The following is a 14,975-nucleotide window of genomic DNA, read 5'->3' as shown; positions in this document are numbered from 1 at the left end:
ATACATAATTCAGAAATTACAGAGACAGTGAATACCATCACATCCACACACAAAGCAACATTTTACAAAGTGTTTTTCAGGTGGATTGTAAATGCGTGGTCTAAGAATGAAATCTTAATCAGGAATGGCAGAAATAAATATGCCTAATTTCAATTCCAATTAAATGTGTAGATAGTACTGGACATACTAGTGCACAGAAAGAAATATACATTCATGAGGTTAGAAATAGCTTTATGCCAAAAAATTGCAATACATTCATAGTGCAAATCCACAGTAGTTCTAATTTAATTACACATTTTTAAATATTTCTCACTGGGATGGACTGAATCAGCCCTATAAAAGGCAGAAGAATTTCCAGGAATCTGACACATCAGACAAGAAGGAAGACAAAGAAAGGTGACATATATTACTATTCCAAAGAATACAACTTTCATGAATTACAGGAGTAAAGACTGAACAGAACCCCAGTGATTTATCTGGAAGTCTAGAAGACCTGATTGACTGTAATTCCTGAGAAGTATCACAGGAGATATTTCAACGCCAAGTTGCTTCAATCAGGTAAGCAGTTTCTTGCTATAGCCTGAAGTGTGGGTTTCTATCTGTCTAAATTATGTTAAGCGTCAAGTAGAAATGCATCACCTTTTCATAAAAGACTCATGGTTTTTCAAGATACCGATTTTGTCAAGAAACTCGCTTGGAAGAATTTTAAGATTACAGAGAAAGTATAAAACAAAAGGTTTTAAAGCTATGAAGTCTGCTGAAAGAGGAGACTTCATTCTGTGGTCTGAGAAAGTAACAGGAAGTTAAAATTAGGCTCAAATGTATCAGTGTGATAACAGTTTCCTTACAGCATGTTATTGGAGAGTTATTTCATGCTCCTCAAAATCGTCAGACAATTTATTTTGAAAATAGAATTCTCTATTAAGTTTTCCAGCTCATAAATGAAACTAAGCCAAATAACTTTTAAAGCCTGGCAATAAAAGCTACCCTAATTTTCAGTAAAACTCAATTTCTGACACACATCTGGAAGTAGGACTGCTCCAGGCAAAGACCTGAACAAAGAGTGTCCTTGGATTGGCCCTGCACAGTAGCACTGCAAAACTACAGTGAAAGTAACTCAGCAAATCACAACTCTCACACTCCTTTAGATAATTGTGCCAGACCTAACAAAGTCCTTCAAGATCTTAAATGTCCCACGGAAACATCATAAACAGAGCATTCACTACAGCAACAAGTGAAGCACAGCCTGTATGGAGTTGCCACCATTTTGTACGTGTAAAACCCACATCACTGCATGTCTAAGCAAGCTGGAGCTGCTGCTTTTCCCAGACATGACCTCAAAGCCACTGCCTAGGGGCAGCTTAGCAGGGCTGTTACAATGGGGTGACAAGCCTAACAGCCGCTTCATTCATCCTAACGGTTTGCTCTCCCCTCTCACAACCCAAGATGCAACTGGTACTAGAAAACAACAAAAAAACTAAGATTTGGGGTAGATTTGATAGTAACAGGTGTGCATAATAAAATTAAATCCATGTTCCTTACTTTTACTAATCAATTTTTAAAATCTTTCTATCTCCCCCTAGTGGCCCCAATACTTTCTTAGAAGGTATACAAGAATAATCATATTGATCTCCAGATGTTCCCACTTCCTGAGAAAAATGTAGTTATTAGCCTATTTTCATCCTCATTTGGGGTGTGCGCGAATAAGGAAGAACAAACTTTACCAATACATCCAGATGCTCATAAATCAGAAAATTCTTAAAATATTTTAGAAAACATTTCTTAGAACCAGGTGTTTAGACCTTCAAAAGGACTTTCCTGGAAATCTGAAGCTTTCTTTGGACACTCAAGACAGCATTGCTGAAAGCATGATACCACCATAATTTCCCTCATTTTTGACTTTTTGGAATTCCTGGGTCTGATCAGCTGTCATTTCATTTCAGCTAAATGAAAAAGTACATGTAATGCACAGTACTACAGCAACACACCAGTCCTCAGATACAGATGTTTTCTAGCATTAATAACTACCTTCTTCCTGAACTTCCTTTATTAAATTCATATTAAGTTGCAAAAAACCCATTGTTCTTCAATGTGTTAAATGTATGTATATATGTATATGAAATTTACTTCTGAATAACAGACTATTAAAAAAAGAACTCAAAACCCCATCAAACAAACAACCAAAGAGCTTGCACTCCAGCTTAAGAAGTGGAAAAGATTCAGGCCTCACCTAAGCCTTTCATATAGAAATCATTTATGGGAGAGAAGTTGGTTTTCCTCAGAAAAATGAAACACAAAACACACAACAGTAAAATTAAATAATTCTGTTGGATTTTAAAAGTTACACAAAGATCATACTCTGAACAAAACTTCAGCTGCTGGAAACAAAATAAGATACACCTTTAAATCAAGATAAGCATTTTATTTTCTCTGATGAAAATTCACTGTGATATATTATATAAAGACTTAAAGATAGACTAATTTCAATCACTTTAGGAATTTCAATGATCATCTTAAATGTTATTCTTGTTATAATTGGAAAAAGTCACTACAAACGTAGCAAAAGCACTTCAGTCCTGGTCCCACATACGTCAGGGTAGGCAACAGAGGTAAAAGTGTAGAGCATTACCTCTAGAAAATCAGATTATTTCACTGCTATTTAAAAAATCCTAAAACACAATATGCATGTTTGTACACACACACTGTGGAATTATATATTGACATCCATAAAATGGAAAGTATGATCAGTTTTGTGAACTTGATAGAATCAAAGCAATGAATCTGATTTATGCAGGTTAAATTGCTGCTTTACATTTAGTAAAAAAAACATATATAACCTAATGATGTCATCCTGTTGCTTATATGTGTTGCGTATATATGTGTAGGGTCACAGTGCATTTGGAGGTATTGTATTGAAAAGCTAATTTGAATTGAACGCTGACTTAACCAAAAAAAAAAAAAAAAAAAAAATTGGTACAAACATCCCCTTGTAACATGTGAATGAATTCTGCTTCCATTCAGTTTCTATTTTACATTCTGTAAAGTAGTTGGGGCTGGCTCATGTGCATGATCTGGTTACCTGTGAGACATTTGGGAGATTTTACCTGTCCAACCAAGCCAGAAGACTTTTAGCTGCTCCAATCAGATCCACTACTGATGTCAGAAAATCATTTGGTAATTTGCGACTGGTCCTTCCATCATAGTGACCACTCCTCCTCCTCCCAGTAATGAAGTTCTGCAGATTCTTGGCAGATGCATTCAGTTTGTGAGAAAGGGTTTTTAGATTTTCTGTTTCCAAACCATAGTTCTGCATTGGGAAAAAAAAAAAAAAAAGAAAAAGAAAAGAAAGTCAGCTTTATAGATGAACAGAAGAACTAAGAACAGCAAGACTGATCTTCTACTTCAAAACTTAACCATTCCTAGTAATTAAGGCAGAAATACACCCACTCAGTAGTTTTTAAATGTATAGAATGTTCTGTTTCATGCACAAAAAGAGAACAAAAAAAAGAGCAAAATTATGAGTGATCCTTTAGCTTATTCTAAGTGTACTGAGAAAAACATCTCAAACAGAAAACCTAGTCTGGAAAACTGTTTTTCAAAGCAGTGCATCACTCTCAGTAGATCATCAGAATCATAGAATGGTGTGGGTTGGAAGGGACCTTCAAGATCATCTCGTTCTAACACCCCTGCCACGTGCACAGACGCCTTTCACTAGCGCAGGCTGCTCAGAGCCCCATCCAACCTGGCCGTGACCAGAGGCTTCTCTCTGTAGACCTGATGATAAGGGATCGGTATCCCATGTCTACACTCACAATAATTCCTAAGACACACCTGGCACCAGGCCTTGCAACGAGCATAAGTATGCAGCAAGAACATGGTGTGACACTAAATTGGTTTTGTTGGCTTCAGAGATCTAAGTTAATTAGCATACTTAATTTTTCAGCAGTCAAGGACCACTACAACCACAGACCAGAGAACACACTGCCGCCCTGCTCAACCTCTCTTTCACTCGTTTAAAGTCAACTTTTAAACTTTGTTTCCATTTAACAAAGTTACATTCCTTAAATTACATTCCTTGTGCAGAAGAGACAGAAATAATTATGCAGGAATATTAACAAACAGTATTAACAAACAATAGCTGGAAATCCTTCAAAAGTACAAATGTTACCTAAACAGCACTCAAGAATGCCCTGATTTTAATGTTCAATTACAATATAATATAGTACCATCAGCAATTTGTCATTTCTGTAAAAGATTTGTTTTCCTCACACACACAAGGAGTGATAGAGTTATTACAAAAAGGACTTATTTGCCTTTGCAAAGGAATAAGCAGTTGCACAGACTTGAGTTTTGTACTCCTCTAAGAGAATTATGGAATTTTGAAGGTTCTCACTTTAGCCATGTCACAGGATGATAGCATGGGGTGCTGACAACTTGCTCAGTTGACTCGTTACAGAACATGGACCATTTCCTACCACAAATGATGAAGTAGAATGCACAAAGCCCCTCAGATGCGCACAGGAAAATCTACTTCCTAATGACACGCCGTGACCTCCCCAGCTCTCCTCCCATGCCCCTCATTTGCTTCCCCTGCTGATCTGTCCACAAGGAGAGATGGTAGAAGAGATACACTCCTCAATGCTAATTTAAGACTGCTGAAGCTTATTCACCTTAGGCTTTTTTCTATCAGAACTGGAGGGCAGGGTGTGAGATGGTGATTATTTATTTACAGCAGTTGTCATGCTCCCAATCCAAACCATCTACTAAATTAATTTAATCCTCTTTTACTACACAGGAACTGCAGGAACATTATACTGGAGCCATTCCCAGTGAGCCCCCAGCCCTCCCACAACATCCACTACTACGCCAAGGGGGGCTCATGATGTAAAAGGAGAGATTCCAGCACACAGCTCGTCTGTCACCTCCCAGCCAGCTCTGTGTGCTTGTAAACTGAGCACACCTTGTGAGGGAGCTGCTCAAGTAACAACCATCCTTCCACAGCAGAAAATGCACTTTGGAACTTGGCTGAAGGGGGCACTGACCATTACTAAGATTGCATTTCATAAACAATTACTGGAACTTCTGTGAACATCCCTATCTTGGGCAAGGAAGGCTTTGCAGGCATGTTTCTCAATGCTGTCCCCTGCCACCACAATCAATCCCAATTAGACAAATTATATGTTTGGGCAGTGGCTTTTCCACCATGTAAATATTTAAGAGCAATTATACAACAGAGAGCATTAGGTTATAAATAAAAAATTACAAGATTAAAACCATTAATTTGGATTGAAAAGAAAAATGTACTTTGTTATGCAGCTAAATGGCTCATAACTAATAACTTATTAAATCAATCCAAAGTAAAGAGATAAACATCAGATAAAAATACATCTGTTTTTTTTCTGCAGCTTTCTGTGGTCTGGCTGAGGGAGTATGATTAAGGAGTGAGGGGAGTAAGTCTGAAAAAGGTAATAGTTTGTTCTTACTTCATTCTGCTTCTTGAGCATCTAGCTCATTTTGGCAAAATTAATGGAAGAAGAAACAAATGAAAGACATTCTGATGAATGATAAATCACTAAAAATGTCTTAAAGACCAGCCACAAGCAAGCCCCAGCAACATGGCACTCACACCCCCACACAGGGTAAAACCACAGGCTGCAGGCCAGCCACGGCCTTCCCACAGGGCTGCCTTCTTTCCAATACACTGAAACGCTGGATTTCTTCATTCAGCAGGTTGTTCCTAAGGAGCTGAGTCTGATAATCCAAATATAAAACTGAGGTGGGAGAGATGGGGGGTGGGTGTGGAAGGTGCCATACAAGCGCAGGCACCTTCTTGTCACCCCAGCCATGCCCCACACAGGGCCACAGCCAGGGGAGACCACTCTGAGGCTGAGGTGGGACCCCAAAGGTCCTCAACAACCCCAGATTATTTCAACTCCCCATCTTTTGCCATCTCCTCTTTGTCTGTACCTCACCTGCTCGGACAGGCTGGTGCAGGTTCCCAGCCTGTGTAGGTGGTCCATCCCACCCCAGCGGGAGCCCTGGCAGGCAGTGTACAAACCTCCAGTACCACCATAAAGTCAAGCACCAGAAGAAAAGAAAATCTGCAATATTGAACACTGCAGACCAAGCAAAACAACACTCAAAATTTTTTGTACAACAGGAAAATAGGCTGCATATATGTATACACTTCTTTATCAGCTACAAAACCTTAGTGGCTTCCTCTTAATATCTAAGTGACGGCCACCTACAGCAACATTCTTTTTCCTTTTTTCACCATCAGTTATGAGGGAAGGAAGAGGCAGCATTAACAGATTCAAAGTCTATTTTCACACATATTCATCAAATATGTGTTTATGTGCGTGTGTGTGTGTGTGTGTGGTGTGTGTGAACATAAAACACTGCGCCAATGTGAATTCAGTCTTACATGAGGATGGCACTGACACTGGTAAAGCCTCCACCTGTAGTATCATACAGATAAAGCCAGAGATGGAAAATACAGAGATAAATTTCAGGCAAAATGTATTTCAGGGTAGCTGTGTTTATTGAAGCATTTAAGTAGAAGGATCCTAAAGCCGAAGCCCAGCAAAAAAAATCCTCACTTTGTTTATCACTAATAATTCTGGCCCACATTAAAAGCAACCAGAGCTGTGTGTTCTAATACTACAAAAAAGCTCGCTTAAATAAAAACTACCAAGTTGAATTACACTTTATATTCAATAATATACTATTAACAACACGGTTTTGTTAGAAATGCACTGTGTTTATTTTCAAGCGCTGTAAGAAGATAATTGCAGGCAAAGGACACAGTTCTTTGTTTTCCCCTAGTCTGCATTTAGCCAGCACTAATACAAGTTACACTTTTATTAGCCAAAATATATTCACAGTCACTGAAAGAGCCACAAAGAAATCTCTGCATGCCTGTAGAGATTATGAGAAGTGACACAAGTCTAGGCATCCACTTCCTCAGTGAGAGGCCACAGAGTGTCCTCAGAGATACCTTGCTCCAACAGAAACAGCTCTAATGGAGTCTATTCTGGCAATCCTAAAACAAGAACTTGTTGAAGCTGAACTACACAGAGTAGTAGCTTGTCAGCAGGTGTTTGAACTGAAGGTGGTGAGAGCTATTAATAGACATCTTAACCTGCTAATTACTTTTCTGTGGCTTCATATGACAGTGTGAGTGAGGAATTGTAGCTCTTTTCTTCACATGCTGACAAGCAGCAGCTCTAATCACCACTGATGAATTTTGCTGGGTGTTTTTGTAAGAAGAGCCAGCCTGGTCCCTCTGCAAGCCCATCCTTGCACCAGCACCCCAAGAGTAGGAAGGGAGTTCACAAACCAAATGTGAAAGTGAAGCAAAATTTTCTTTAACTATCTTGGTCAATGTTCAGTAGTGTGTTCCCTGTTCCCTAAATTTAAAAAAAAAAAAAAAAAAATTAAAATTTAGACCTCATCTCTTTCCTGTGTTAAATTCACTTGATTCTTGCTGGCAGGGAAGTGCATCTGACACTTTTAGCACAGTTGAAAAGTAAAGTGTTCCTAACTCGAACAGTGCTAACTAATCTCTGCTGGCTTAGACAGACTGTCTAGAAGATGCCAGGACTTTAGGGTATTTTTATACTGCCCATTGAAAGTGCAAGGCCTCTCAGCTACCCAAATAAGCCAAGCTCACATCTAAACACAGTACAATGTGCAACACAGACATAACCACAGTCCTATTAACAAATCCAGAAATCCCTTAGAACAGCTGTCTCGATGACAACTTTTTTGCAACCATGAATACCTCTATGTCTCCAAGCACAAATGCTGTATCAAGTTCAGTGACACTGTTTGACTCTTACACAAGACAGGGAAATGAACATATGGCCTCTCTGCCTACCACTCTAAAATACTGTGTCTTTTCTTCAGCCCAGAAAGCTGAAAACCTTGTGACACAAATGGCATGAAAACCATATTGCTGGAAACCATGTGGAGCAAGAGACATACAGAGACCAGTGTTCACGTCTGCTGAAAAGACCCAAGATGGGAACTGAAGATGCGACTATAATACTGGTGCTTGTGGGCAAGAAGAAAATAAAAGCAGTATCTTCACCAGACAGCAGAGCAGACAGGAGCACGTACACTGATTAATTTCTGCTGCTCCTCTGCAGAAGGCAACCATGACTGCACAAACTGAAGAAGGTGAAGGTTTATTTTAATTTGGTAAACACTTTTGTAACACACACAAACAATATCATTTAAAGAAGAAACAAAATGGCAACCTTTTGAAAAGACAAATTTTATAGTCCAGATAGCTATACTGAGTAATAAAGTATGTGTAAAGAAGTGAAACTTCTCAATTACATCCCATGTAACTCAGTAATAAGGATAACTATCACAAGAATGAAATAATAAGTTTTCTCTCTAATGCAATAAAAAGTCATTTTTCACTTATTCACAGGAGTTTTAAGCAAGAATAGCATATGGCTACTAAGAAATGGACTTAAAATCACTTCAGGTAAGTTTAATTGTCTTTCTCACTATCTTTCACTGCTTTCATCTTCCACACTTAATTCCTGAGTATCCTTTCTGTATGCATTACTTATTTGCTTTTAAACAAACAACCTGAAAGCAGTAAAGTTCATAGGGTCCTCCTTTCTTGAAAAGCCTGAGGAAGATTTTAAACGAATAATCAAAAGAGAATCACACAGATACCACAGCAAATGGCAGGCATTTCAAAACCACATCTGAAAATTAGTGGTGGACAGAAATTCACTACGAAATGTTCCATCGTTTCCCTCTGAAGTTGATTTTAAAAATGAAGAAAATGGATCTGAAACTCGTTCTCCAAAACATTTGGCTGAACACATCCCACAAAGTATGAGGCAGGGCTTACCAGCCCAAAGCTGCTAGCAACTGATATCACAGCTTGTCATATGGAAGGTGCCTTATGTAACTTTATACCTCATCAGATCTGCCTACAACATATATTTCTAACGGCCCTTCCTCCAGCGTCTCGAAATGTTAACACTAAGGTTATCTCTCCTTCAAATAGCACTGACACATGGGGTAATTTAGAAGTGCACAACATATGATCCTAATACATCTGTTTCATGAACACAGAATAAGTAGAAAAGGACAGAAACCCCAGATAGCTCAAATGACACTCATAAGTTACTGCAATTATTAAACACACACTGATTAAAAGGCAAACCATTTCAAAGAGCATAAATATTTGTTTTAAATGTTTATATTCAGAAACACACTGAGGTGCATGATACTTCTAACCTTGCAGAACCCAGGAAAGATTCACAGTCATCATCATTATCTCCTTTCTTGAAAAATGCCCTTCATTTCTACACCACAATCAAGGAACACATCAAAAAGCCAAGCCCGGGCCATGCTTTGTAGCACTAATAGAGCAATTATATAAACTATTCTTCTTTCTCTTATTCAATCAACAGACTCTGAAAGACCAAGTGCTCATTACTTTTCTGGGTTTTTTACTTTCTCATGTAATTTTGTCCCTAGCCTGCCAAATGCTCTTATTTTTCCATAATTTGAACTACCAGTTCCATATCCAGTTACACACATTTCCAAAAGTCTTAAACAGATAATTACCAGTTCAAAATAATTTTTTGAAAAAGGAAGTAAGTATTGTTATGAACACACTACCTTTCAAAAACATTTTACATTCTAACAGCTCTTTTTATCCAGTCTGCTTTTAACTGGGGGTTTACAACTTTTTAAATGTCCCTCCCAACCCAAGCCACACTATGACTCTATGAACTAGGGTATGTATTTCATACTTGCCCAAACCTCCAAGCAGTCCAAAGGGAAAAAAAAACCCCAAACCAAGAAAAGAAAAAGAAAGAAAGAAAAAAAAAATCTAAAAAAAAATCCACAATTAAAAAGTATCTAGGATCAATGACCAGTTCTTGAGGCTGGTGGGAAGAAGGATGTTCACCCTTTGCATGCAGACATATTTACTGCCATTGGCACACCACGGCATTTACTGCAGTTCTGCATAAAAGATTTGCTAACACATTTTCAATGTGATCTATATGAGCTATCAGAAACTCTTTATCTCCTTAGCTTTATTGATCTGGTGATGGACTTCCAGGATTTCCTGCACTGCAGTCAGATTAGCTCAGGCTGAGCTAATCATATATATATAATATATAATCATGTATATTATGATATATGATATATAAGCAGAACTTTAACTTGCAATGGGCAATAGTGAAAACGGTAAGTAATTTTTCTGCTATGAGCATTCAGAATACTAACAGTAAATTCCACCTTCAGTATACATAAATCTCCATTCTGAAATGAAGCCTTCCTCATTTAGCACCATAATGATTAAGTCTAATATTCACTGTTACTGACAAAACAGTATTAAGTTCTGACTACTGATAAGTGCAAAGGAAAGGATTTCTGTGTGAGAAATGGCAGGAAGATGAAATTAAGATAAAAGGCATAATTCTTAAGAGGAATCAAATCATTCATAGGTAAAGTAGGTCTATTTTTTATATTCATTTGCATATAAATGTTTTGTGTTAGTGGTAAGTGATAAGTAATTTCATGCTGTTAGTGCACACCAATGTTTTCTCTGCCAAATAATAATGCTATTTCATCTGCTGCAATCTCCGAGCTTTACAGATTCAAATATAGTGTGCAATAAATTCCTGTGCAGCCATAGCAGATTTAACTACATTGCATGAAACTAGTACTGAAATTAGTATGCTCTACAAAGCAAAATCTGTTTTGTTTTATTTTTTAACTAAACTCTATTCTACACAAGTGAAGATTCCCTGAAGAATTATTTTGCAAATTCACAGAAACTTCATAAAGTTCTTTGCTACTGAAAAATTTCAAAGCATCCAAAAATTATTTTTTAAGCTTTTCAAATATTCTTAGAACAACACACCTACTTTAGGATCTTGTTTAAAAATATTTGCAAAATCAAATTAAACTAATTTAATCTTCATGCAAACACAATGAACATGATATTTAGGAGAAGGGGAAAAAAAAAGAAAAAAAAGAATCTCCATCTGGCATCTCATTTATCAAGGTATTGTTTCTTAAAGATGGAAGAAGTCATGTTTGGCTGTGCAGTCTTCAGTCTTTGTGCTCTCCAGGCAGTGCGTAATGTTTTTTGGGAAAAAATGGTCCTACCCAGTTTTGTAAATGAAACTCCATCTCCTAACAAACAGATGATGGAAAAAGAATAATGTACTTCTGTACTTTCTTTGCTTTCTTCAGGCCAGTTACGTGTAGCAGGTGCTACAAAATCCCCTGATGCATTCCAAACCTGATGACTGGTATTGTGATCTGATGGCCTTATCTATATAATTTGTTCTTTATTATGCATTTCTATTTTTGTAAGCATCATCTCCTTTTCTTCTCAATTTATTTTATAGGTATTGTTCATTCACACTCAGTTTTTAAAGCCGCTATCAAAAGAAACAAGGCTTGTCACATTTTGTGACAATGAAGTCTGCTACACTGTTGTTTGTTTAACCACTAAATGAAAAGCAGTGTTAGACTAGCTTCACCCTCACACACATACTGAAAAGGATAATCTGCAGGCTAAGATCTTAATGGTAACTGTGAACAACTGTATATTTTATTACCTGTGAGTAGTGGAGAAACATGGCACTCAACTCAGTAGTTTCTCCTGTATCTCTAGAGCTGGTCATGCAATTCCTCAGTCTATAATTTTCTACCAGTTTTGAGATGTCAATTACTTTGGGCGATTCTGTTAGTAGGAATAAAAATGTCCATCCACATCAAGTAAAAATCTACCTACTGACACCACCAGTGTGATTGCATGTCCCAATTTAAACAGAAAGACAAGAAAAGGAAATTTGTCTTGCTGGAAATAAAGAAATGCTGCCAGCATATACCCATCACGGTGGCTTCTGAAGGTTTCTCACCTTGAAAACCATGTGACAAACTCTTAGCAGCAATAAAATACCATCACAGGCATTCACTGCTTATTTCTTCTAAGCACAGACAACATTTCATTCATCGTGCCCTTTCTGACATATGGATTTTGTAAAGCACAAAGCTGCACCAAGGCATGATAATCTATTGAACATGCTGCTCCCACCTCCACAGTCTGAAGGAGAGAGGGAAGAGACAAACGATGTTCCTTGGATTACCTGCCCTCTCCCAGAGCATGTTCAGCTCCAGCGAAGGTATGCAGGATGCACACGCCCACCATTACCAGCAAGCGTGACCTATAACAGCAGCAGCAGCTGGGCAAAGACTTTATTCCTCCTTCTCTGAAGCACCACAGGAAAAGAAAACCTGTGAATCTCACCCCCTGAATGCTTGCTCTGCTGTCAAGAACACAGTATGGCAGGCTGGCAGCCAAGAGAGACTCAACTAAAGATGGATAGCACAGGCCACCATTTGTCCTCCGATCAGCTCACAAACACTGGAGGATCCATTTGTTGCAAGTGCTGATGACAGGAGGCGCATTATGTGAGAGACCACAGCCAGCCACCCACCCACCTTCTGTCAAAAACCCATAAAGAACATCCTTTAAATAGTGTTATCAATTATATCTGGCTCCCAACTCTTACTGCGGCAGTTTGTGCGTTCAGCACAGTTCAACAGCCCCCGCTGGCGTGTCCCTTGCACTCTCCATACCAGCCAGACATGCTTGTTCAGGCTCTCTGCCTTACCCCAGTAAGAAAATGCAGCCCTGTGGACTACAGGCATGCAACACAGGCAGCTGCTTTGCTGCTTGCCATCTCCACAGCTGCCAAGGAACTGCAAGCAGAAGTTTACCCCCTCCAAAAAATACTGGGAAAGGGTGGCAGGAAAAAAGCACATCAGCAATCAACATTGCATAAGCTTTCCTAAGTGACAGCAACTCTGTGCTGGAAAACTCTCCACTGCAGAGTGGGAACAGAGATGAGATAAACAGTGGGAAGGGTTCTGCCCCCTCAGTTGTCCTCAATGCCACAAACTGTTTAGGTGGTCACTCAGAGAGAAATGGGGAGAAGCAGAAGCAACAATCCTTTAATTTTTAATACCTACTTTTAAATCAATCTGGGATTAAGCTTGTAAGGCATAATTAACTTTACTAGCCATAGCCTATCATACCACCCATCATCTCCAGCATCCAAAAAGATGTTAATTCATTTGGATCATTTATCTGTAACTCATGCTAAGTTCTATCATGAAACCTCTGTCAAACTACTGTGAAACAAACAAAAAAAATCAGAAAATTAAAGAAAAAAAAACTTGCATAGCCACTATCTGAATTACCAGTTATCCTATATTGGACAGTCATAGGCTTAATGTTCTTCTAAACAATACACCTAATATTAATATCAAATCAGAAGAAAAGGCAAGCCCTACCCAGGACAGACACTCACAGATGCAATAAAAAAAGAAAAGCCTGTAAGTATAGGACCAGTCCAGCCAAATGGATTGCCTCTGAATTAAATTTTCTAAGAGGTTTATCTGATTGGTAAACAATACATTCAAATTAAATCCACTAAAATCAATATAACAATAACATTTTGTATCCCCCAGGAGCCATCGGGAGCCAATTGTGAGACTGCAAAAACCTCATCTTAAATTAGAAGCTGCGATCCGAACTCATGCCACTGTGCTTTAGCAATTTTCTCTAAGACAAATTCAGAAAAGTAGACAATACTGTACGTGCAACAAGAACCAGGAAGGGAGAGACTTGCTGCATGCATTTAAGATGCAGTGTTAGTCTTTGCTAGAAATTCCTTATTTTATATTCAACTTAGTTCCATATACTTTTGCCTAAGATAAAGGAGCTACAAAGACAAGCCGTGTTTGTTTGTCTGAAGATTATATCTGTAACTACATACCAAAAAAAAAGTAATTTCAGCTAATAAACAAGGCTTTTTTTTTCCTAACATTAATTTATTTTTCAAAGATCCACAATCTCTTTCTCTGTGTGACTGGGGAAAATGGTCATTGGTGCTCCCGCTAACTTAGACAATCTCAGTTAACTGAAGTATTTACTTTTTGTTTTCTTTTGCACTGTCTGATAAGAAAAGTACTTTGTGAATAACTCTTTAAGTTCCCTTCTATATCAGTAGCATTTTTAAGATTGCAACTTCCTTATTTAAAAAACAACTTAACTTATTGCACTGGCTCACACTGCAGTGTTATTAGAAACTGTATTCTACAGAAGATAATCTGTGTTTAAAATCAAATGTTTTCTTGTATGAAAAAGCTTTCTCCTTTTTTTAACTCTTTTGGATATGTTTTATTTTTTTTCACTCTCTCCTTTTCATTACACTTCACAATACCCCAAAAATGCAACAACAGGGTATCCAGAAAAGCTGCTGCATATGGAGAACTGACAAGCCCTTCTGAAGAGCCTTTCAGCCTACCGTCTTTGATTGCCTCTCACAGGATTCAGCTTTCTTAAAAGCTCCTTCTGAGGCTTGAAGAATAGTATGTACTAAAAACCCACAAAACACCACCTTAGGCAGTGAAGTACATCTTAACAGAGCTATTCACAATCCTTTCTACAGTGGAGAATGCTTTGTACCCAATCTATCACTCATCTTTACAGACACACACTAGAAGTTCATAAGGAGGGTGAAGTCAGCACCACAGCCCCCACTGAGCAGATAATCCTAGTTATGCATGACATGACCTGACTGAAAGACCATTACCAAAATCCTTCCCTATGCCCCACCAAAAAATTATATATTATTTACACATAAGATAATGATTTCAGTATTTTATCCTTTCTAGTGAAATACAAGCAGCTCTGTTTCATCAGGCTCAAAAAATCATCTAAAACATAATTTGCATTAAAGGATGAGTGACATGAAGAATGACATGGTTAATATCAGAACGTTTTGTTTGTAAAGGGCAACCAACACTCAATTACTCCATTCACATATACAACTATTTTACATTCCAAACCAGAGTCTAGTTTTTTGTGATTTCAGATAAACTTTTATTCTATAAAGATGGATATGCAA

The 14,975-nt window shown here is 38.0% G+C and overlaps 1 protein-coding gene across 9 annotated transcripts in view; it reads right to left on the bottom strand.

The window, feature by feature from the left end:
* Window positions 1-14,975, bottom strand: part of CNKSR2 (connector enhancer of kinase suppressor of Ras 2) — a 204,120-nt gene that overhangs the window by 153,345 nt on the left and 35,800 nt on the right. For all 9 annotated transcript variants that reach the window (XM_030282021.4, XM_072934511.1, XM_072934519.1 and 6 more), the window contains exon 3: window positions 3,105-3,307. In XM_030282021.4, coding sequence (XP_030137881.4) covers window positions 3,105-3,307 — 203 coding nt within the window. The remainder of the gene's footprint in view (window positions 1-3,104; window positions 3,308-14,975) is intronic.

This window comes from Taeniopygia guttata, chromosome 1 (assembly GCF_048771995.1).
Source record: "Taeniopygia guttata chromosome 1, bTaeGut7.mat, whole genome shotgun sequence".
In the NCBI taxonomy this organism is placed as follows: Eukaryota; Metazoa; Chordata; class Aves; order Passeriformes; family Estrildidae; genus Taeniopygia; species Taeniopygia guttata.
Note: the sequence above shows the minus strand (reverse complement) of the source record. Positions and strands in the feature narration are given on the sequence as shown.